Here is a 25,990-nt window from a genome sequence, read left to right as displayed (position 1 = left end):
AGCAAAAAAATGAATTTTATCAAATAAAAGGTGACATGATCTTAATTGTTCTCTAGACACATGGAAAACAACTTCAGCCAAGTTTGTGGAGCTGTTATTTGTGAACTCTTAGAAGGAAAAATCTTTTAAGTATAAGTTCTCAATAGCCAGCAAACCCTGGCTTCTGAGATAAGGATGTCACTGACTTGAGGAAACATTTAAGAATCCCACAGAGGAGGTGCAGCCACTCAGGTGAGCAACGTTCAGTTGCTCAGACGTGTCTGACTCTTTGTGACCCCATGGACTGCAGCAAGCCAGATTTCCCTGTCCATCAACAACTCAGGGAGTTTACTCAAACTCATGTCCATTGAGTTGGTGATGCCATCCAACCATCTCATCCTCTGTCATCCCCTTCTCCCGCCTTCAACCTTTCCCAGCATCAGGGTATTTTCCAATGAGTCAGTTCTTCACATCAGGTGGCCAAAGTATTGGAGTTTCAGCTTCAGCATCAGTCCTTCCAAAGACTATTTAGGACTGATTTCCTTTAGGATTGACTAGTTTGATCTCCTTGAAGTCCAAGAGACTCTCAAGAGTCTTCTCCACACCACAGTTCAAAAGCATCAATTCTTCAGCGCTCAGCTTTCTTTATAGTCCAACTCTCACATCCATACATGACCACCGGAAAAACCATAGCTTTGACCAGACAGACCTTTGTTAGCAAAGTAATGTCTCTGCTTTTTAACATGCTGTCTAGGGTGGTCATAGCTTTTCTTCCAAGGAGTAAGCATCTTTTAATTTCATGGCTGTGTCACCATCTGCAGTGATGGTGGAGCCCAAAAAAATAAAGTCTGTCACTGTTTCCACTGTCTCCCCATCTATTTGTCATGAAGTGATGGGACCAGATGCCATGATCTTAGTTTTCTGAATGTTGAGTTTTAAGCCAACTTTCACTCTCCTCTTTCACTTTCATCAAGAGGCTCTTTAGTTCTTCACTTTCTGCCATAAGGGTGTTGTCATCTGCATATCTGACATTATTGATATTTCTCTCAGAAATTTTGATTTCAGCTTGTGCTTCATCCAGTCTAACATTTCGAATGATGTACTCTGCATATAAGTTAAATAAGCAGGGTGACAATATACAGCCTTGACATACTCCTTTCCCGATTTGGAACCAGTCTGTTGTTCCATGTCCAGTTCTAACTGTTGCTTCTTGACCTGCATAGGGACTTCTCTGGAGGCAGGTAGGTGGTCTGGTATTCCCAGCTCTTTAAGGATTTTCCATAGTTTGTTGTGATCCACACAGTCAAAGGCTTTGTTGTAGTCAATAAAGTAGAAGTAGATGTTCTTCTGGAACTCTCTTGCTTTTTCTATGAGCCAGCAGATGTTGGAAACTTGATCTCTGGTTCCTCTGCCTTTTCTAAATCCAGCTTGCACATCTGGAAGTTCACGGTTCACGCTAGATGCTCATTAAAGAAAAAACCCCAGATGGAGGAGACTCAGGCTGTACTTACACAGGCTTCCTTCCAACAGATGTTCTGTGAAGGCACTGAAGAGTCAAGGAAATTCAACCACAGTGTCTTCACAGGAGAGCCGCTTAATGCACCTCAGGTCACAAACACCACACCTGTTTTTTTGAGCCACAAGTAGACTGAGCATCTGGAACCGGTCATCTATGGTATCTCTTACTGCCCCACTCAGGGAGACAGCCAGCAGCAAGCCAGCTCCCATCCATTGGAAAGGCTCCTGGCTTTGGAGTTTCTAGAGTGAAAGACACGTTGAGTGTAGGGGCCCCTTCCACCTATTTTCACTCAATAATTCTGTGCCCCAGTGAGAGTGTGGCAGAGAGCCATAGATAAGATTATGTCCTATGTTCTATCTGAAGGTATTTTGAAGATGATCTAGCTCAGTATTTTTCAAATTTGGGCGTGCATTCCAGCAACTCAAGGTGGGGGTGCACTGGACACCCTCATATATCTGCTTTCATTTAGCCCAATTAATTCATAATCATGAATATCATAGTGGCTATTTGTCCACTGTTATCACAATGTATTCTCCATTAAGTTTCTAAAAAAATTATTCATTTATTTGTGGTTGCGTTGGGTTTTTGTTACTGCATGGGCTTTCTCTACTAGCAGCAAGGTGGGGGCTACTTTTTAGTTGTGGGGCACAACCATCTCATTGTGGTGGCCTCTCTTGTTGCAGAGCATGGGCTCTAGGCATGTGGGCTCTGTAGTTGTGGCACATGGGGTTTAGCTGCTCCACAGCATGTGGGATCTTTCCGGACCAAGATTGAACCTGTGTCCCCTCCATTGACAGGTGGATTGTTATCTACTGGACCACCAGGGAAGTCCCTCCATTAACTTTTCACAGAACTCAGGATGATCTATACATCTTTGTAGAGCTACAGTAGGGATCTTCTTGAGGTTCTTAATGGAAAAAGATTGGAAATACTATAATCCTTGAGTGACTAAGGTACACAGAGGACTTATTTTACTTTTGTAAAAGTATTTATGCAGACAGGTAAATGCTCATAGAATTTTATGCAAGACAGACACAGAGTTTGTCTATAATAACAAAGGAAAAAGAATAAGATGTTATTTTTAAAAAATAAAGCAGAAATTTCTTCAGGGCACTATAGGAATTCAAATAAAACTTCAAGTTGCTTTCAAACTGCAAAGCCAGTCAGACAGACATGATTTTTTTTTAACCTTAAAGTTATAGATAAACCTTTATTCCAAGATAAAAAAACAGAAAGGGGAATTGTACTTATTCTTTTTAAAAATAGGATTTTTCAATATCAATGGAACTTAAAGGTATAATATTTCCCATCCCTCTCCTCTGGTAAAGTAGAAGTGTGATTAATTTTTTTTGTGTGTGTGTGTCTCTCTTGCCCCAGGATGCTCTAAAGATTGCACTTAATTGTGTTTTGGGCCTGTGTGTTTCTATACTAACCACATGAGAGTATGCAAATGTGGGAGGCTGGCAGCCCTTTGCTGGAGGCTTGTTGAGTCCACAGTAAGCACACTTCAAAGTTCCCTCCATCTTCTCCCTGGCTCAGAAGTTAGTCCCTTTCTAAAGAGTTTTTATAAGCAGGAAGTTCATTGTTAAGATGGTGAATACAGAAAGTGAGAAAAATCCCACAAGTTATAAAATAGAAAAGTATCCTTCTCTTTGGCTTATGCAATTTTACAAACACACACACACACATACACACACACAGAGCAGGGTAAATAAACTATCAATTCTAAGAAGGTAAAGGTAAGGTTTTTCATAAAAGGATTTGAGAGCTGTTCAAGACAGTTACAAATGCTTTGGGCTTATTCTCATAACATACTTGGGAGAAAGCAAAGGTTCAACTAAATGGCCCTGGTATGTGTTTCCAAAAGTATGCTGCTACTGCTAAGTCACTTCAGTCGTGTCCTTATTATGAATTTAAATACTTCATTGAATTTGTCTACCTTAGTACTCTGAAAGGGTTGATTTTTCCAGGGGAAAAAGAGTAGCACATTTGGAAGACATACACAGGAGTAAAACATTCTGTACAGCTATTCTAAAGATTCATATGAATTGGATGTAACATAAATCATGTAGCTTTTAATATGAAGGTAAAGACAGTGTGTTTACAGTAGAATACTCTTGTTGTAAAGAATGTAATTCCCCACAATCCTATATCTTCATTGTGACTTTTACATCATAAAAGGCAGCTAAACTCATCTTTCCTCCTACCCTCTGAATAGGGTAATATACCATTTGAGCCTTTGGTTTATTTCAATTCCTAATCTATGGCTTACTTTTTAAAAAATTTTTAATCCTGTGCATTCTTTCCATTTTTAAGTATCTCATGGCCACTTGCACCTTGAAGTTTCAACTTACATCTTGCAAATAATTCAAAGTGGATTCAGGGGAGATGAAAAATGGAAAATACAAGCTGATATTTGCACACTGCAAGAAAACTTTTACATTTTGGGGTATTATTAGCATAGCATCTTGACACTGTACTGAATGGATTTTAAAAGAGTTAGCAATATTTTATAGTTCTCATTGCTGTGCTGTGCTTAGTAATGTGTGACTCTTTGCAACCCCATGGACTGTAGCCTCCTCTGTCCATGGGGATTTTCCAGGCAAGAATACTGGAATGGGTTGCCATACCCTCCTCAGGGGATCTTCCCAACCTAGGGATCGAACCCAGGTCTTCTGCATTGCAGGCAGATTCTTTACCATCCGAGCCAACAGGGAAGCCCAAACATACTGGAGTAGGTAGCCTATCCCATCTCCAGGGGATCCTCCCAACCCAGTAATCGAACCCTGTCTCCTGCATTGCAGGCAGATTCTTTACCAGCTGAGCTACCAAGGAAGCCCTCTCACTGATACAGCTACAGAAAAGTGTAAGAAAAAACGAAGTTTGAATCTGAAAATCTTTTTTTTTTAAACCTATCTCTGCTTTTTGAGCTTCTAATTGCTCTTAATTCCCTTAGGTAACCTGTCATAAAAATGATATTACTCGCCCTGTGGTTGGTCCAACGCGCTACCTACAGCCCACTTCTCTTAGGTGGTTTTCGAGTGAGATGAGAAAAAAAAAATAAAGAAAATTCAGTTCTTTCTTTTAGAAACTGAAGGAGAAAAGTAAGTTCACTCAACAATTCATACCACAAGTCTCAGACTCACTTCCTAATCAACTGAAGGACTATAATCAATGATTTATTTTCCTTTCTTTTGTTTACAGGCAAAGCTATTGTGACACTTAACCGAAGAGAAGGATGTGCTAGCACTGTCCAGGAACTCTTAAGAGAGCAAGTTGCTTTCAGGGCAGGTCATCATTCTGCTTCCTCTAAAGCATTTCCTTTCCTTCTGGTGTACAGTATTAATAGGTACTCTTTTGATCTACTTACTCTCAACTGACTTGCAATATTAATAAAAAATTTCCATTTACTCTGTAACATACTAAGATGGGGACTACCCAGGTGGCACTGTGGTAAAGAATCTACCTGTCAATGAAGGAGACGTAGGAGAAGCAAAAGACACAGATTTTATCCCTGGGTCAGCAAGATCCCCTGAAGTAGTAAATAGCAACCCACTCTGATATTCTTGCCTGGGAAATTCCATTAACAGAGGAGCCTGGCAGGCTATAGTCCATAGGGTTGAAAAAAGATGGACATGACTGAACACACACACACCACCCCACCCCCCCCCCCCACAAGATGGATAGTCTAGTCCAAAGGCCAAGCTTTGTGGCCACCGGTAGACATGACTGAACACACACACACACACCCCACTGAACACGCACACACACACCCCACCACCCCCCGACCCAAGATGGATAGTCTAGTCCAAAGGCCAAGCTTTGCGTCCACCGGTAGACTTAGTTGTATCTTCCCAACCTAACAATCCCTCCAAGCATGCGAAATAATAAAGAGTGTCTGTATTAAATTGCTAAGTTTTGAGGTAGCTTGAGTATGCAGCAATACATAACTAAAAGAAAAGCTCAGTCTTTTAAAATTTAAAAGAGGTCTTCCGTAGTAGCTAAGTGTAAAGCATCTGCCTACCAATACAGGAGACATGGGTTCAATCCCTGATCTGGGACGATCCCACATGCCACAGAGCAACTAAGCCCATGGACTGCACTACTGAGTCTGTGCTCTAGAGCCTGGGAGCCACAACTAGGAACCCACATGCCCCAGCTACAGAAGCTCACGTGACAGAGCCCATGCTCCGCAACGAGAGGCCACCACAATAAGCCTAACACTGCAACCTAGAGAGTAGCCTCTGCTCACTGCAACTAGAGAAAAGCCCATGCAGCAATAAAGTTAGTACAGCTAATAAAGTAACTAAATAAATAATATCTATATCTTTAAAAAATTAAATAAAATCTAAAAGAAAATTAATTCAGCAGTTTTATCTGTGAGAAATCAGTGGGCAATGGTATTCTTTGGGCAATAATATTCAGCAAAAATTATGTATTACATTTTAAAGAGCAAGATTTTACTTGATTATTCAAAAGTGTATTGTCTGAACAATTACTGTGCTTTCCTATTTAGTGAAAAATGAAATAAACTTTCAATTCCAAGATTTCACTTTTTAAAAAAGATATAGTTAAGGAAGGAAACGGCAACCCACTCCAGTGTTCTTGCCTGGAGAATCCCAGGGACGGCGGAGCCTGGTGGGCTGCCGTCTATGGGGTCACACAGAGTCGGACACGACTGAAGTGACTCAGCAGCAGCAGCATAGTTAAGGCAAATATGGAAAAGGTTAAAAAAATCACCAAAAACATTCAAATTCTTCTCTCTTGGCTAGCAGTAATGAAGTTGCAAAAGCATTTATTTATGAATAAAAATGTACATATAATGGAAATGAAAAAATAATCCAAAAATTATGTATAATAAGTGGCTCACCATGAATACTGAAGAGAAATCCATCAAGAAAAAATGTGCTACTTTTCTGCCTGTTGAAATCCCAAGATAACCAATGAGAGTTTGATGTAAAAATCATTTGAAAATTATGATCTAGAGGTCATAGAGGGAGATATTTAAGGTATTTCAAAAGGAAAAACGACTTCTCATCCTTCCTGTCTCATCATCCAAATCACATCAAAACTGCCCCAGAGCAGGGCTACTGGCCTGGCCATATTTATGTCACTTATGTCACTCTGAGGGCTAAAAGTAGGAAGGGATAGGAAAGAGCAGGGCAAAATTACCCTAGTTTCTCTAGCACGTGTAAAAGACTCTGATCCTCATTTGCCCTCTCTCCAGGGCACTGTCCAGCCTGGTAAAAGGTTTTGCACACCCAAATCCAGAGTATTTGTTGGGGCTGGTTCCTCCATGCCACTAAACCAAGCTCTGGACACTAGCTGAGCATCCTGCAATTAACTAATTCTGACACTGTCAACCTGGAGAGAGCCTCAGATTGCACAAGACTGTTCCCTGAACAATTACTCTAAAACTTCTCACCATCTTTTCTGGGGTGGGAGAAGAGAGGGACATAGAGTTTTTTGTTGAGGCATTGTGACCCTTTTTGCCTGTCAAAGCAATGAAACTGAGCTTTTCTACTTCACCCAAAACTCTGTCTCTGAGATTTGATTCAGTACTGGTGTTCAGGAAGATGAGCTTTTGCCAACACCACCATACAGTTTCTGTTAATTTGCTGAAGTGACTCACAGAACTCTGGAAACCCATGTACTCACCAGATTACTGGTTTCTCACAAAGGAAACAACTTGGAACAGCCAGATGGAAGAGATGCATGGGGCAAGGCATGTAAGGAGTGGCTAAAGCGTCTATGACGTGCTGAACTCATGGCTTTGCACAATATTCATGTGTTCACCAACCTGGAATTCTATCCTTTTGGGTTTTTATGGAGGCTTTATTACAGAGACTCGAATGATGAAATCATTGGCCATTTGGAACTGAACTCAACCTCAAGTCCCTCTCCCCTCATAGGAGGTCAGGGGTGGGTGGGATCAGAGTTTCAACCTTCTGATCACCTCTTTGGGTCCTCCAGTAACTTGTCCCCCCCCTCCCCCCATCCTTGGGTACTTTCCAAAAGTCACCTCATTAACATAATAAAAGACACCTTTTATAGCTTTGCTAAGGGAATTCCAAAGGTTTCTGGAACTCCTGTCAGAAACAAGGACCAAGTTCATGTATACATTTCTTATTTTAAATTACAATAGTGCAAGAGGCCAAAAAAGAATCTCAGTAGGATGATAAAGAAAATAGTAAGTACCAAATATTCATGAAGGCAGACACTGTGCTAAGCATGCGACATAAACTGTTGCTCAGTCCTCTGGCTTCCCTGATAGCTCAGTTAATAAAGAAAAAGAAAGAAAGTGAAGTTGCTCAGTCGTGTCCAACTCTTTGCGACTCCATGGACTATAGCCTACCAGGCTCTTCTGTCCATGGAATTTTCCAGGCAACAGTACTAGAGTGGGTTGCCATTTCTTTCTCCAGGGGATCTTCCCAACCCAGGGATGGAACCTGGGTCTCCCACATTGCGGGCAGATGCTTTACTGTCTCAGCCACCAGGGCAGTTAGTAAAGAATCTGCCTGCAATGCAGGAGGTCCAGGTTAGTTTTCTGGGTGGGGAAGATCCACTGGAGAAGGGATAGGTTACTCTCTCCAGTATTCTTGGACTTCCCCTGTGGCTCAGCTGGTAAAGAATCCGCCTGCAATGTGGAAGACCAAGGTTTGATCCCTAGGTTGGGAAGATTTCCTGGAGAAGGGAAAGCCTACCCAGTCAAGTGGTTATCATCATTTTGCCATTTTAACAGATGAACAAACTGAAGTTCAGAGAGATCTGTGGATTCACTTCTAGACATTTAGCCTATGAATAAAAAAAAAGGGAATCAAATTGAAGTTTGTAGGATTCCAAAGGCTATGCTTTTACAATGTGCTTAAGTGTTAATTCCAAGTAGATTTCAATCCTTTTCTCTCAAGGATGTTTTAGATTAGGAGGAGGTCAAGATGAGGAGGGAGAAACTAGAATAAACTCTAAAAAGCCACCCACAACCAATTTGCATTCTTTAGCATTTGCTTTTCTAATATCACATCTTTGGAAAAGGAATACATTCCTCCAACCGAGTATTTTTATGAAGTTTGTAGGTTATAATTTTCATCAATTTTAATGACAGATTATTTACTGTCAGAGAAAACTGGATTAAGTTCACAAACTAAGGTTGCTCCAAGTTCCTTTCACTGTTACAGTAAAGCAGTTCAGAAAAAGATAAATAGAATAAAATTGTTTCTTTTGGAAAAAAATATAAAACTTTCATAAAAAAATCTGTTTCCAGCTCGTCAGTATGGAATTTGTCACTAATCATTTTAAACTATGCCCTTTTATGCTTCTTCTGTCTCTTTTAGCTTCCTGAGTACCTCTTTGATGTAACAAAGACAGTTTCAGACAAGATTTCAGTTCATCTGGAAAAAAAGGTTTAAGTCTGGAGGCAAAATGCAGTGTATTTAAAATTTATATACTCTATAATGCCTTTGTTCTGAACTTGAAGATCCTGCAAAACTTCTAAGCTTCTTTGCCTTCCTCTAAGCTCATTTGTTCTTCCTTGGCTTATTATCATGCAACTGTGATTTTTAACTGGTGGTTCCATCGTTTAACTACATGCAGAGTCATGGCTGACCCTTCCTGATCAATTGCCAATCCATACAGGTTTGACTGATAAAAGAGCCAATTAGATTTAAGCAAATTAAGGGACATCACCAATGTCAACCACTTATTAAACTGAATGCTGAATTCCATGCATACAAAACACTAATGCACTGAGCCCCATTAAGAGTTGAAATCCTAACCCCATTAGTAACTCCAGACCTTGAAGGGGCAAAGGTCAGAAGAGAGTTTCATATTTATGGATTAACATTTGGAGTCCGTTTTTATTTTTTTAAATTCTTTTCCTAGAACTCTTGAACCTACACTATAATGCTATTCAAGAGCTCGGATTAAAGATATTCCTCATTTCTAAGAGTATCTTAGTGATAAATATGAGCATTATGTTATTACAAACAGTTTAAAAATATAGTGATTGTAGAAATACAAAAGTCTGAGTACACACAAGTAGGTAAGTGTATGCTACATAGTTGAAGAAAAAGGCAAAACACCAAACTCTTCAGTTGACCAAGTAATATTGAAGTGATTTTTTTAAACAAAAGTGTATGCTGTTTGGGATTTGCCACTGTCCATCTATGTGCTGAATTATTAGTCTCATGATCTCATTTGTATTCATTTCCATCTTCAAAATAACTTGTATTTATCATACTGTTTAATCGTATTGTTATTTTCTGTGGTCAAATTAAGAGTTTTTTTTTTTTAAATAAGACTAATTTTATTAAACAGCACAATTAATGAAGCAAGGAAGATCTGATAGAACTAACAAGGACTCGAAGTTAGATACGTTGGACATTTTCCCCCAGACCGGTTGAGGTATAATCAGCAGACATAAAACTGCACATTAATCATATTTCTCATCAGACAAAATAGAAAGATGTTTCATAACCAATACCAAAGAGATGATGTACCAGGGTAAATTCTTTGTGCTATGGTCCCTTACCTCTCCCAAATTCCTATGTAAACCAGTGTCTGTTACTCTCTGTTTACCTAAGCAAACAATAGGGAAGGAACCAGAGTCACGAGTTAGTACAATTTGAGACTATTTCTTACTTCTAATACTCCTGCTCGCCTTACAGTTTGGGCCCCCAGTTACATCTGCATTGCCACAGCATCTCTGCTCTGGACAAGCATACACAGAGGAGATCACCTTTTCCACAGCTGGCTACAATAAAAGATTGCGCAGGCAGAAGAAGAGGTCTGAGCGGGCCAGAGCAATGGTAAGCTTACAACTTAAAACTGGTAATTAAGCTATCTTGACTGACTTATTTATTTATTCATTCACCCACCAATTATTCATTATGTATCTACCATGAGTCAGGTTTGGTCTAGACATTAAAGATAAAAATGTGAGTAAGAAACAGTCCCCGCTGTGTAGGCTCTTATAACCAGCGATTGTGACAGATGAGACAAGTAATTTCAATATTATGTGATTGAACTCGAGGATACAGAAGGGCCCTATCTCAGCCTTGCTTGGTAAAAGATGACTTCTTGATGGACTGACTTCCAGGTTGAAACCCTAAAAATGAGTAGGATTGAGCTAGATCAAGGAGATAAAGGAGGTTTTCTGAGCCACCTTTGATAAAGAAAAAAAAAAAATTAGCATTTCTGCTTTGCCCAAACTTTCCATTCTTGTTTCCCAACTACACTGGGAATAAAATAGCTAAGGGTGCTATGGCCACAGATCTTACATAATTCAGCATTGAAAGATAGTAGGAATTCAACATCACCATAAAAGAGATTAATGTTAAAATCAAGGGAATGGCAATAATGAAAATAATCCAAATATAATGGAAAAGTAAATAGCATATAGAACCTTCTCTGCCTATAAGTTGGTTCGTTTCTGTATATCGGTTCATTTATTATTCATTTCGATATGAAACACAGTTCACTGGACAAAGGCATGGAAGATTTCTTTAATAACTCTCAGTACTAATTTAATTCTACTTAAACACACATATTCTAGTGAATGCCACATGCTTTTCAGCATGATTTTTATGTGTAAATCAGGATAATATGTTTTCAGATCATTAAGTAAAAGGAAGCATGAACTAAAACCTATTTAATCAATGAGGTATCACCTTTAAACTGCCACAAGGTCATAAAAAAGATAATTTCAAAGCTATAAGTTTCCTAATTGTAATCAACAACAATCTAATGATAAAGAGAAGTATGTGCTAATGGCTGTAATAAACTTGAGGAAATCACTGTCTATCTTTGAAGACACTTTGCTTCCTCTTTTGGTGAAGGGCCACCTCCCCAGTTCTGGATTTCCGAGTACATGAAGTGAATGATTGTATGCTGGCTTCCAGAGCATTATAATAATGACATGGATATGCATACACTGAGTGGAAATGAAGATAAGATTCAGCAGTTGACTTCAGTCCAACTGTACCACCATATAGCAATATTTAGTTTCTTTGTGTTTGCATAATATTAACTTTCTACTAACCCACATTCACACAGTGTATATATTGAGTTAACAATGCCAGCTTGCTATGTTTAACTGAATCACATATCTATTATAAATTATTAGGTTATACATTCCTAAACATATGAACAATGAATTAAATTTACCCTTGGGCTTCCCAGGTGGCACTAGTGGTAAAGAACCCACCTGCCAATGCAGGAGACATAGAGACGCGACTTTGATCCCTGAGATGGAAAGATCCCCTGGAGGAGGGTATGGCAACCCACTCCAGTATTCTTGCCTGGAGAATCCCAAGGACAGAGAAGCTCAGTGGCCCACACACCAAAGGGTCTCAAAGACTTGGGCACAACTGAAGCAACTTAGCACACATGCACTTTTATGAATGCAATGTAAATTTCTGTAAATTACAAACTATTTAAATCAGTGTAAAAGCCAGAAAATGAATATGTAACTCAAATATTTCACATATTCTGTTAAGATGTTACTATACCACTGAAAAATCTCCATTAAAGCACTAATCGCTCTTTAATATCTAAATATGAATAAAAGGTATTATATACTAGGGTATAGAGTCATCACAATCTTTTAATCACTTCTAGCACATTGGGTTAGAGTAAAAAATGAAGATAGGAATACCCAAGGTTTGTTTTGTTTTGATCTCAATTCTTAAACAGGCACCCACCTAAATTCAATTCTCTCTTCATAAAATTATCTGTTTATAAAATATGCAACTGAGTTGATCTGCCCCAAAAGTCTCTTTCGAGCATTCTTTTCTTAAACAATGTGGCTTCTGCCATTTAGAGTTTCAAGTGCTTTGGTAAATATCTACTCATTAATTCTTATAATGTCATAAAAGGCACATAATAGTGAGTAATTTTTATGACATAGAAGGTAATGAATTTTTCCTTGGCAGAAGAATTCCATACAAACTGTAAATTAACTCTTATTTTCCCTTGATGAGACCTTTGCTGCTCTTACACTCTTTACGACAGCAGAGGGATCTTATCCAGCCTTGCAGATCACTCTTAAGGAGATAAGAACATCATCCTTTAGTACAGGACACACTGGTTCCTGAAGCTGGGCTATGAGCAGACACTGGGTGTCCTGGGGTCTTTTTCCTTTGGTATTAAAAAAATACATGTTTCTAAACACTCAACCAAGAATCATGCTTATTTCTGAAGTGTACTTTCTGTTCAAGAACTATACATAACAATCTAAGGCAGAGTTTTATTCTTAGTAATTAGTTCCTATAAACAGTTAAAACAAGGGTAGAACTGAATCTAGATCATAATAGTTCTGAATAAGTTAAGTTAATCTTTATCAGAGAAATAGTTAAAAATGGCCAAAATGGGTCACATCTCACCTGTGAAAATGATACTGAACTCTAATCATTAGGACATGGAATTTAAGGATGCTTTTCCAGTAGTGCGAATAGAGTTTTCCTATTCTATTACCCTTACCCTGTTTTTTCTTTTTTGGTCAAATGAGAGGTTATATATACATCTAAACTTGTTTTCCAAAAAAACAGGAATGAAAACCACTTGTATGAGAAAAACAAAATACAAATTTAAAATACACATTTTGAATCTAAGTGAAGTCTCAGACAAAAAAGAACTTCCCTATATTCTCACTATGCATAAAGCAAGAGACACATGTGTGTGTACATACACATACACACAGACACAAGTGTGTGTGCATACACACAGTGCTAGATGAAAATGATCTCAATAAAATAATACTAATATAAAGGTCTCAATAAAACAAAGCAAGAACAAAAGCCACCAGAAATACAACTGAGATTCTAAGTTCTGAAAAAAGTAATTCTAACAATAAACAGGCATTCAATGGAGACAGTTCTAGAGCATTTGTATACATTCGGATACCAACGTTGTTCACAGACTTACCCCCTGGAGGCATTGAGATCATTACAGGATCACTCATCAAGCTGCCTTGGCTATTGGAAACATTCACTTGTACAGTGTAGTTCGTAAAAGGAACCAATCCATTGATGAGCACCCAAAGGTTGGTCTCTTCACCACTGTGCATGATTTGGGTGCCATTCAGAAGAGTGTAGTTTTCACCTGCTGATTATAAAAAGAAAAGTATTTAAATTAGTGTATAATAAAGGATTCTTTCCTTCTATTATTTCAGTATTTTCTTGGGTTCTAAATAGAGTGCTAAGTAGAGTTATCTGTATCAGTACCCCAAGAGGCATTTCATGTGCTGCTATCAACATACATAAATTAATTATTTTCTGAACAAAGTGTTACCTGAATTAATATGTTTATTAATTTTCAATTTACTCAGTGCAGAGATTTGAATAACTCAACTGATATTTTTAAGACAGTATGAAGCCTAATCACAAATATTATGGATATAAGTATAAATACTGTACAGATATATAAATTGATTAGTTAATGGATTATTTACAATTGAGAATTTTTTTAAAAGTTCTTGAATTTTCTTTAATGTACAGACTGGGAGGAAATCACACTGTTTCCCTAAATGGAATGGTTCTGGATATAAATAGTACACTCAGATATGTGTTATATGTTTTGTTTATTACCAGTACCAATTGGTTTATTTTCTGCTCATTTTGCTTATAAGGTTAGTTGACTACTTTCTATCTAATACCTCTTCCAAAAAAATTGGTGACAGTATTCTGAAAAGTAACTAGGGATGGGAAGTAATATGTGTCCACTTTGATCAGAATATATTTACTTTTTTTACCTCTATGGGAAAATGCAGAGGCTGTCTCTCTGTACATAAGAATCACCATGAAAATACAGCACCGGGTCCCACTACCCTCCTTCCAAAACTTCAGGAAACCCAGATCTCTAGATTAGAATACAGGAAAATACTTTTGTCTGATAACAGGGTTTTATCTCCATCTTCTATGCAACTGGGTTACATTCAAGGTTAAGAAGAATTAGAAATTAGACTTAAAAAATAAGGCTACAACTGAACGGCATATTATAACATTTATTTCACTTGCTATGATAGATGCTTTCATGAAGTTTCCATGAAGAAATTTTTAAAAATATCGCCTAATTTAGTAAACTTTAGTTATATATACTCTTAAAAGATTGAAAAAAGAATAGTTAGAAATAGTGATATTTACTTAAAATAGCCATCCTCCTTTGCCAGAACACTTTTTTACTGTATATACCTTTAATTTTTCCCATATACATTCTACAAATATAAGCAAACAAATAAAAAAACACTGATGCCGGCTTCAAGGGGAAAGCATATTTGCAAGCTCTCTGGATACTGATATAATCTTTACTGTTTAAATGTTTTAAAAAGTAAAGATGGTGACATATGAAAAGTGATCTTGCATTGTACAGCAGAAAAAAGTTAACAGTTGCAATATTTACAAAAATATTATATTTTTACATAGTTTAGTATAGTGCAAGAGAAGGTAATGGCAGCCTACTCCAGTATTCTTGCCTCGAGAGTCCCATGGACAGAGGAGTCTGGTGGGCTACAGTCCATGGGGTCGCAAAGAGTCAGACATGACTGAGCGACTTCACTTATTCTCAGTATAGTGCAATGGAAAGTACATAAATTTGGTGATTAGAGAGTTTCTACATTTGAACTTGTCCTTTTCATTCTTGCGTTGTATGCTGTTTGTAAGTTACTTAATGTTATTTATTTTTTTACCACCATATTGGGTAGCTGTGGGATGTTAGTTTCATAACTAAGGACTGAATCCAGGTCCACAATAGCAAAAGCACTGAGTCTTAATATCTGGACTGCCAGGGAATTACCTGTAAGTTACTTAATATTTCTGAACCTCATTTTTCTTCTGTGAACTGGGAATAATAACGCTCCTTTGTTTGCCATATTATTATGACCATTAAATGAGATGTTCGGTGGCAGCAGCTAGAAATGTGACTGCTTCTGTTGCAATAATTTCTATTCATTTTTAGTAAAACAAGATAGAGACATTGTCACAGTTTAAGAATGGTTTTAAGTTCCCCAAACGGAAACAGACAACACATCTATGTACAGGAAGAAACTGTGAAACCTACAAAGTAGCTGTTGATAATTTCCTAATGCATTACAGCATAAAGGATATTACATCTGTTGTTATATTCATGCAACAGATACATTTCTGAAAAATATTTAGAACTATCAAGTGATTAAGAACTCCTGACTCTGTATTTTACTTTCTCAAGTACCTACCTACTACATTCTCCCCACCTCCACCCAATAATGTATAATTATTCAAAAATCTAAGGTTTTTCAATTAATAAAACAACGCTAATCTCATTCACTTCTACTGTACCATTGTTTCATCAGGTTGCATTTCAACTATAAAATTTATAAGATCAAATGATGAAAAGAGGAACTCATATCTAGTTATGAGCCTCTTATGACATATGGGTAAGGCAGATCAAGACTTTAAAAATACGCCAAATTTTAAAAAGATACTTATAACAACTTTGGGATGGAGAACTTAACTGAAAATTTCATTGCTGTGAATTCCACAGGTAGGTTAGGTGTTTTCCATGAACAGAAGAATCCTTAGTTCATGCAAGAATTTATTACCCTCAACTTGAAATTGAAACATCCCAAGGAGTGGTTTGTTCCAAAGAAAAAGAGTGGTACTAATGGGCTAAAACATGAGACTAATAATTTCTATTCCTTTTTGGTAAAACAAGATAAAGACATAGTCCCAGTTTAAGGATGATTTTAAGTTCCCAAGATGGGAATAGACAACCCAGCTAGATAGGTGAAGAAGTTATGAAACTTAGAAAGTAGCTGTTGATAAGCTCCTAATGCACTGAAAAGACATTTCCAAAGTATGCTACACTAGCTTTCACAGAATTTTTACAAGTGGTCAAGTTGATTATTGAGCTCCAACTGCAAGCTGCCCCACGTCCAATAGGCGGTGGCTGTGAGGGCTCAGTTGGGCCAAGAGGAGCTACTCCACGTTCAAGGTCAGGAGGGGCAGCCTTGAGGAGATACCCCTCATCCAAGGTAAGGTGCAGCGGCTGCGCTTTCTTGGAGCAGCTGTGAAGAGATATCCCACGCACAAGGTAAGAGAAACCCAAATAAGATGGTAGATATTGCGAGGGGGCATCAGAGGGCAGACACACTGAAATCATAATCACAGAAAACTCGTCGATCTGATCACATGGACCACAGCCGAATGTGGTCCACTGGAGAAGGGAATGGCAAACCACTTCAGTATACTTGCCTTGAGAACCCCATGAACAGTATCAAAGGGCAAAATGATAGGATACTGGATGAGGAATTCCCCAGGTCAGTAGGTGCCCAGTATGCTACTGGAGATCAGTGGAGAAATAACTCTAGAAGGAATGAAGGGATGGAGCAAAAGCAAAACCAATACCCAGTTGTGGATGTGACTGGTGATAGAAGCAAGGTCCGGTGCTGTAAAGAGCAATATTGCATAGGAACCTGGAATGTTAGGTCCATGAATCAAGGCAAATTGGAAGTGGTCAAACAGGAGATGGCAAGAGTGAACATCGACATTCTAGGGATCAGTGAACTAAAATGGACTGGAATGGGTGAATTTAACTCAGATGACCATTATATCTACTACTGTGGGCAGGAATCCCTTAGAAGAAATGGAATAGCCATCATGGTCAAAAAAAGAGTCCGAAATGCAGTACTTGGATGCAATCTTAAAAACGACAGAATGATTTCTGTTTGTTTCCAAGGCAACCCATTCAATATTACAGTAATCCAGGCCTATGCCCTAAGCAGTAACGCTGAAGAAGCCAAAGTTGAACGGTTCTATGAAGACCTACAAGACCTTTTAGAACTAACACCCAAAAAGATGTCCTTTTCATAGGGGACTGGAATGCAAAAGTAGGAAGTCAAGAAACACCTGGAAACAGGCAAATTTGGCCTTGGAGCACGGAATGAAGCAGGGGAAAGGCTAATAGGGTTTTGCCAAGAGAACGCACTTGTCATAGCAAACACCCTCTTCCAACACAACAAGAAAAGACTCTACACATGAACATCACCAGATGGTCAATACTGAAATCAGATTGATTATATTCTTTGCAGCCAAAGATGGAGAAGCTCTATACAGTTAGCAAAAACAAGACCAGGAACTGACTGTGGCTCAGATCATGAACTCCTTATTGCCAAATTCAGACTTAAATTGAAGAAAGTAGGGAAAAAAAAGTAGACCATTCAGATATGACCTAATCAAATCCCTTATGATTATACAGTGGAAGTGAGAAATAGATTTAAGGGACTAGATCTGATTGATAGAGTGCCTGATGAACTCTGGACGGAGGTTCGTGACATTGTACAGGAGACAGGGTCCAAGACCATCCCCATGGAAAAGAAATGCAAAAAAGAAAAATGGCTGTCTGAGGAGGCCTTACAAATAGCTGTGAAAAGAAGAGAAGTGAAAAGCAAAGGAGAAAAGGAAAGATATAAGCATCTGAATGCAGAGTTCCAAAGAATAGCAAGGAGAGATAAGAAAGCCTTCCTCAGTGATCAATGCAAAGAAATAGAGGAAGACAACAGAATAGGAAAAACAAGAGATCTCTTCAAGAAAATTAGAGATACCAAGGGAACATTTCATGCAAAGATGGGCTCGATAAAGGACAGAAATGGTAGGGACCTAACAGAAGCAGAAGATATTAAGAAGAGGTGGCAAGAATACACAGAAGAACTGTACAAAAAAGATCTTCACGACCAAGATAGTAACGATAATGTGATCACTGACCTAGAGCCAAGCATCTTGGAATGTGAAGTCAAGTGGGCCTTAGAAAGCATCACTACTAACAAAGCTAGTGGAGGTGATGGAATTCCAGTTGAGCTATTTCAAATCTTGAAAGATGATGCTGTGAAAGTGCTGCACTCAATATGCCAGCAAATTTGGAAAACTCAGCACTGGCCACAGGACTGGAAAAGGTCAGTCTTCATTCCAATCCCAAAGAAAGGCAATGCCAAAGAATACTCAAACTACCGCACAATTGCACTCATCTGACACGCTAGTAAAGTCATGCTGAAAATTCTCCAAGCCAGGCTTCAGCAGTAGGTGAACCGTGAACTCCCAGATGTTCAAGCAGGTTTTAGAAAAGGCAGAGGCACCAGAGATCAAATTGCCAACATCCGCTGGATCATGGAGAAAGCAAGAGAGTTCCAGAAAACCATCTATTTCTGCTTCATTGACTATGCCAAAGCCTTTGACTATGTGGATCACAATAAACTGTGGAACATTCTGAAAGAGATGAGAATACCAGACCACCTGACCTGCCTCTTGAGAAACCTGTATGCAGGTCAGGAAGCAACAGTCAGAACTGTACATGGAACAACCGACTGGTTCCAAATAGGAAAAGGAGTACGTCAAGGCTGTATATTGTCACCTTGCTTATTTAACTTATATGCAGAGTACATCATGAAGAAGCACAAGCTGGAATCAAGATTGCTGGGAGAAATATCAATAACCTCAGATATGCAGATGATACTACCCTTATGGCAGAAAGTGAAGAGGAACTAAAAGGTCTCTTGATGAAAGTGAAAGAGGAGAGTGAAAAGGTTGGCTTGAAGCTCAACACTCAGAAAACAAAGATCACGGCATCTGGTCCCATCACTTCATGGGAAATAGATGGAAAAACAGTGGAAACAGTGTCAGACTTTATTTTTTGGGGCTCCAAAATCACTGCGGATGCTGATTGCAGCCATGAAATTAAAAGACGTTTACTCCTTGGAAGGAAAGTTATGACCAACCTTGATAGTATATTAAAAAGCAGAGACATTACTTTGCCAACAAAGGTCCGTCTAGTCAAGGCTATGGTTTTTCCTGTGGTCATGTATGGATGTGAGAATTGGACTGTGAAGAAAGCTGATCACTGAAGAATTGATGCTTTTGAACTGTGTTGTTGGAGAAGACTCTTGAGAGTCCCTTGCAAGGAGATCCAACCAGTCCATTCTAAAGGAGATCAATCCTGGGTGTTCATTGGAAGGACTGATGCTGAAGCTGAAACTCCAATACTTTGGCCACCTCATGCAATGAGTTGACTCACTGGAAAAGACTCTGATGCTGGGAAGGATTGGGGGCGGGAGGAGAAGGGGACGACAGAGAATGAAATGGCTTGATGGCATCACCGACTCTGTGGACATGAGTTTGAGTGAACTCCGGGAGTTGGTGATGGACAAGGAGGCCTGGCGTGCTGTGATTCATGGGGTCGCGGAGAGTCGGACACGACTGAGCGACCTAACTGAACTGAACTGCATGTAGGGAGTAGACCTGAGTAGGTGCTGATAACAGTTTGCCTCGAATGAGTAAGACACAGTTCTCGCACTCAAGAAACTTGTTTTAGATTAACATGAATCCTTTCTAATCATGATCTAAGAAAAATTTCATTATTCACATCTGAAGATCTTCTCAAGTTCCCATAATGTCCTATTCCTTAAAAACATATTCAGTTATAGCTGAAACAATTGCTGCTATCATCACATGCCCAGATCTAAAATTTCAAAAAGGTCAGCTTCTCCAGGAAACTCAGGAAAATGCTCTATTTCCTTGAAAGTGGTATAAGATGTCAAATTTCAAGACAAAAATGAAAATTATAAAAATAAGCCAAAAGAATACAGTTTTACACATTTCAAGCCTGGTGTAAGTGTAAGCTCAATGAGTTAACATCTATGATGATAACACTGGTGAGGGTTTCCCCCCCTCCCTTGTATTTCATTTGTTTGTCTTTGAAGCAAATTTCTAGCTGTAAAATGCAAAATATTGTCAGCTTTGAAAATGGCATGGCAGGGGGAAATATATCAAGTACCACTTTATTCTAAGTTTCCCGGATAACATTAATACATGGTAATTATACAATTAGTTGTAACATTAAGTCCTAGTTATAGAACAATGATTACTCAGTAATTATAAGAAGTATATAATTACTCAATAATTATGAGAAGTATGCAATTACATAACCATTTCGTTCAGCTCAAAAAAGAACTTGTACATCTCCAGGAATCATGCAGCTGAGTGAACTGAATATTCTTTCACCTCCACTAACATAAAGCTCAATTCAGAGATCTGGAGCAAACGACAGGATTTCAACCCTCACTGAAGCTCAAAAATCTCCAAATTCAAAACCAATACAGGACCCAGAGATTTCAGCTCTTCTCCACCTTATTCTCCCTGCTGTCTCTTTCTTTCAATAAACTTTGCCAATTTGGGTTTCTAGGTTTTAAGGGAAAATCTTAAAAATGTAGGTCCTCTGAGCCTTTTAAAGGGGTTGTGCTTTACCACTTTTCACTGCATGAGCTTTGTGGGCTGGAAAATGGAGCCCCGTTGGTTCAGCCTCAAGAATCAAGCTAGAAAATACTACAGTGATAAGCATTTCCTATCACAGGTGACCACTCCTGTCCGGTCAGCCTCGGCGCAGACCTGATTTGTGAGTATAAATGGATGGTGCTGGTCGGGTTAAGATTCTATATTCTGGAACCACAACTCCCATGAGTCCTTCTCCAGGCACTGTGAGCTTGTAGTCCCCTTCATCTACCTTCTTTAGCTCTGGTCTGTGCCATTGAGCTTTAACCGGTTGTTCAGTCACAAAGTCATGTCTGACTCTTTATGACCCCATGGACTGCAGCTTTAACTGGGGATTGCACTAAACTCTTTGTACCATGAGACTGTCTATACCTGTGTTCCAGAGCTCACCCATGTCAAAATTGCCTGGGAGTACTTCACACACCTGAGTTCTAACCCAGACCTACTAAAGGAGAACACCAGAGCGTATGGGGAATCACACGGTGATTCTTCTTCAGGATGCAGAACTACTGGTTTTAGGATTAGATGGTGGATGGCATCACTGACTCGATGGACATGAGTTTGAGTGAACTCTGGGAGTTGGTGATGGATAGGGAGGCCTGGCGTGCTGTGATTCATGGGGTCGCAAAGATACGGACACGACTGAGCGACTGAACTGAACTGAACCCATGTTAACCCGTGTTGTTTAACCCAGATGCGAGAGACGCCGGCTCCGGGGGCGCAGACGCGAGAGATGCCGGCTCTGGCGGCTCAACAGACCACGCAAAGAAGCACGGCCTAGAGGAGCTACCCCACGCCTAAGGCCAGGGTCGGCGGACGAGAGGAGCTACCCCACGTCCAATAGGCGGTGGCTGTGCGGGCGCAGGAAGGCGGAGAGGAGCTACTCCACGTTCAAGGTCAGGACAGGCGGCCTTGAGGAGATACCTCTCGTCCAAGGTAAGGTGCAGCGGCTGTGCTTTGCTGGAGCAGCTGTGAAGAGATATCCTACGACCAAGGTAAGAGAAACCCAAATAAGACAGTAGGTATTGCAAGGGGGCATCAGAGGGCAGACACACTGAAATCATAATCACAGAAAACTCGTCGATCTGATCACATGGACCACAGCCGAATGTGGTCCACTGGAGAAGGGAATGGCAAACCACTTCAGTATACTTGCCTTGAGAACCCCATGAACAGTATCAAAGGGCAAAATGATAGGATACTGAATGAGGAATTCCCAAGGTCGGTAGGTGCCCAGTATGCTACTGGAGCTCAGTGGAGAAATAACTCTAGAAGGAATGAAGGGATGGAGCCAAAGCAAAACTAATACCCAGTTGTGGATGTGACTGGTGATAGAAGCAAGGTCCGATGCTGTAAAGAGCAATATTGCGTAGGAACCTGGAATGTTAGGTCCATGATTCAAGGCAAATTGGAAGTGGTCAAACAGGAGATGGCAAGAATGAACATAGACATTCTAGGGATCAGTGAACTAAAATGGACTGGAATGGGTGAATTTAACTCAGATGACCATTATATCTACTACTGTGGGCAGGAATCCCTTAGAAGAAATGGAATAGCCATCATGGTCAAAAAAAGAGTCCGAAATGCAGTACTTGGATGCAATCTTAAAAATGACAAAATGATTTCTGTTCATTTCCAAGGCAACCCATTCAATATTACAGTAATCCAGGCCTATGCCCTAAGCAGTAACACTGAAGAAGCCAAAGTTGAACGGTTCTATGAAGACCTACAAGACCTTTTAGAACTAACACCCAAAAAGATGTCCTTTTCATTATAGGGGACTGGAGTGCAAAAGTAGGAAGTCAAGAAACACCTGGAGTAACAGGCAAATTTGGCCTTGGAGCACGGAATGAAGCAGGGCAAAGGCTAATAGAGTTTTGCCAAGAGAATGCAAACTCTGGTCAGAGCAGAATGCTGGCCATAGCAAACACCCTCTTCCAACAACACAAGAGAAGACTCTACACATGGACATCACCAGATGGTCAGCACCGAAATCAGATTGATTATATTCTTTGCAACCAAAGATGGAGAAGCTCTATACAGTTAGCAAAAACAAGACCAGGAACTGACTGTGGCTCAGATCATGAACTCCTTATTGCCAAATTCAGACTTAAATTGAAGAAAGTAGGGAAAACCACTAGACCATTCACATATGACCTAAATCAAATCCCTTATGATTATACAGTGGAAGTGAGAAATAGATTTAAGGGACTAGACCTGATAGATAGAGTGCCTGATGAACTCTGGACAGAGGTTCGTGACATTGTACAGGAAACAGGGACCAATACCATCCCTGTGGAAAAGAAATGCAAAAAAGCAAAATGGCTGTCTGAGGAAGCCTTACAAATGGTTGTGAAAAGAAGAGAAGTGAAAAGCAAAGGAGAAAAGGAAAGATATAAGCATCTGAATGCAGAGTTCCAAAGAATAGCAAGGAGAGATAAGAAAGCCTTCCTCAGCAATCAATGCAAAGAAATATAGAAAAACAACAGAATAGGAAAAACAAGAGATCTCTTCAAGAAAATTAGAGATACCAAGGGAACATTTCATGCAAAGATGGGCTCGATAAAGGACAGAAATGGTAGGGACCTAACAGAAGCAGAAGATATTAAGAAGAGGTGGCAAGAATACACAGAAGAACTGTACAAAAAAGATCTTCACGACCAAGATAATCACAATAACGTGATCACTGACCTAGAGCCAGACATCTTGGAATGTGAAGTCAAGTGGGCCTTAGAAAGCATCACTATGAACAAAGCTAGTGGAGGTGATGGAATTCCAGTTGAGCTATTTCAAATCTTGAAAGATGATGCTGTGAAAGTGCTGCACTCAATATGCCAGCAAATTTGGAAAACTCAGCAGTGGCCACAGGACTGGAAAAGGTCAGTCTTCATTCCAATCCCAAAAAAGGCAATGCCATAGAATGCTCAGACTAGCGCACAATTGCCCTCATCTGACACGCTAGTAAAGTCATGCTGAAAATTCTCCAAGCCTGGCTTCAGCAATATGTTAACCATGAACTCCCAAATGGTCAAGCAGGTTTTAGAATGGGCAGAGGCACCAGAGATCAAATTGCCAACATCTGCTGGATCATGGAGAAAGCAAGAGAGTTCCAGAAAAACATCTATTTCTGCTTCATTGACTATGCCAAAGCCTTTGACTGTGTGAATCACAATAAACTGTTGGAAATTCTTCAAGAGATGAGAATACCAGACCACCTGACCTGCCTCTTGAGAAACCTGTATGCAGGTCAGGAAGCAACAGTCAGAACTGTACATGGAACAACTGACTGGTTCCAAATAGGAAAAGGAGTACATCAAGGTTGTGTATTGTCACCCTGCTTATTTAACTTATATGCAGTGTATATCATGAGGAACGCTGGGCTGGAAGAAGCACAAGCTGGAATCAAGATTGCTGGGAGAAATATCAATAACCTCAGACATGCAGATGACACCACCCTTATGGCAGAAAGTGAAGAGGAACTCAAAAGTGAAAAGTGAAAGTGAAAGAGGAGAGTGAAAAGGTTGGCTTGAAGCTCAACATTCAGAAAACAAAGATCACGGCATCTGGTCCCATCACTTCATGGAAAATAGATGGAAAAACAGTGGAAACAGTGTCAGACTTTATTTTTTGGGGCTCCAAAATCACTGCGGATGCTGATTGCAGCCATGAAATTAAAAGACGTTTACTCCTTGGAAGGAAAGCTATGACCAACCTTAATAGTATATTAAAAAGCAGAGACATTACTTTGCCAACAAAGGTCCGTCTAGTCAAGGCTATGGTTTTTCCAGGGGTCATGTATGGATGTGAGAATTGGACTGTGAAGAAAGCTGATCGCCGAAGAATTGATGCTTTTGAACTGTGGTGCTGGAGAAGACTCTTGAGAGTCCCTTGGACTGCAAGGAGATCCAATCAGTCCATTCTAAAGGAGATCAATCCTGGATGTTCATTGGAAGGACCGATGCTGAAGCTGAAACTCCAATACTTTGGCCAACTCATGCAACGAGTTGACTCACTGGAAAAGACTCTGATGCTGGGAAGGATTGGGGGCGGGAGAAGGGGATGACAGAGAATGAGATGGCTGCATGGCATCACTGACTCAGTGGACATGAGTTTGAGTGAACTCCGGGAGTTGGTGATGGACAGGGAGGCCTGGCGTGCTGTGATTCACTGGGTCGCAAAGAGTCGGGACAGGACAGAGCGACTGAACTGAACTGAACTGAACCCATGTTCAAGGTGGTCTAATGTAATGATCAAAATTCATTTCCTTTGCTTGAAAAAGTTATCAGGCCGCATTTGGCATCCTTATGAATGATGAGATTCTAGCTTTGGGCTGCAAAATGTTGAATAGTGAAACAATGCATCTTAGAAAGTGTAAAGTTAACTTGAAAACCAGACTGTCTTTACAGACTACAAAATCTAGTACAGTGATGGTATAAGAAGGTTTAAAATATGAATAAAAACAATTTTTTAAGTGAATAAAAAATTTTAAAAAGAAAAAAGTAAAGCTATATCATGCAAACAACCATAAGAGAATTAGCTATACTAATATCAGCTATACTAATATCAGATAAAACAGACTGTTAGACAAAAAGCATTATGAGCAATAAAGAGAGACATTTAAAAATGATGACAGGTTATCCCATCGGGAATATATAATTACGGACATACATGCACCTACATGGGCTTTCCAGGTAGATCTAGTGGTAAAGAACCTGCCTGTCATTGCAGGTGCCAGAAGAGATAAAGGTTTGATCCCTGGGTCATCAAGATCCCTTGAGGAGCCATGGCAACCCACTTCAGTATCCTGGAGAATCCATGGACAGATGAGCCTAGAGGACTATAATTCATGGGGTTGTAAAGAGTTGGACACAATGCACCTATATATTTCTGGTTTTAATCATAATAAAATTTTGCCTGTTTGCTTGATTTTATAATAAATGAAACCACGAAGTATGTAAAAGTATGTATATCACACACCTGAGAACAATAACTTAAGAATTTCTGAATGAAGTTTCTATGTCTTTCTTTCTCCACTGCGGACGCAGAGAAAAGGAAGGGTTCTTTGCATCCTGGCCTGTATCATGCAATCACAAGGAAAAACATATTTGGTATAGATCACACAACATCCTAAAATAAAACGCTAGATGTTATTTCAGACTATTCTACATTCTCAAGGATTTCCCAAAAGGTTAATTCTTTCCGTCCT

The 25,990-nt window shown here is 39.5% G+C and overlaps 1 protein-coding gene across 1 annotated transcript in view; it reads right to left on the bottom strand.

Moving 5' to 3' along the window:
* USH2A (usherin) overlaps positions 1-25,990 on the bottom strand; it is a 969,245-nt gene that overhangs the window by 363,235 nt on the left and 580,020 nt on the right. The window contains exon 37 of the mRNA XM_055419911.2: positions 13,418-13,597. Within this exon, the coding sequence (XP_055275886.2) occupies positions 13,418-13,597 (180 nt within the window). The remainder of the gene's footprint in view (positions 1-13,417; positions 13,598-25,990) is intronic.

Source organism: Moschus berezovskii, chromosome 17 (assembly GCF_049115385.1).
Source record: "Moschus berezovskii isolate FMDL1 chromosome 17, NW_MosBer_1.0, whole genome shotgun sequence".
Lineage (NCBI taxonomy): Eukaryota > Metazoa > Chordata > Mammalia > Artiodactyla > Moschidae > Moschus > Moschus berezovskii.
The sequence above is the reverse complement of the archived record's forward strand: the minus strand, read 5'-3'. Positions and strand labels throughout refer to the sequence as shown.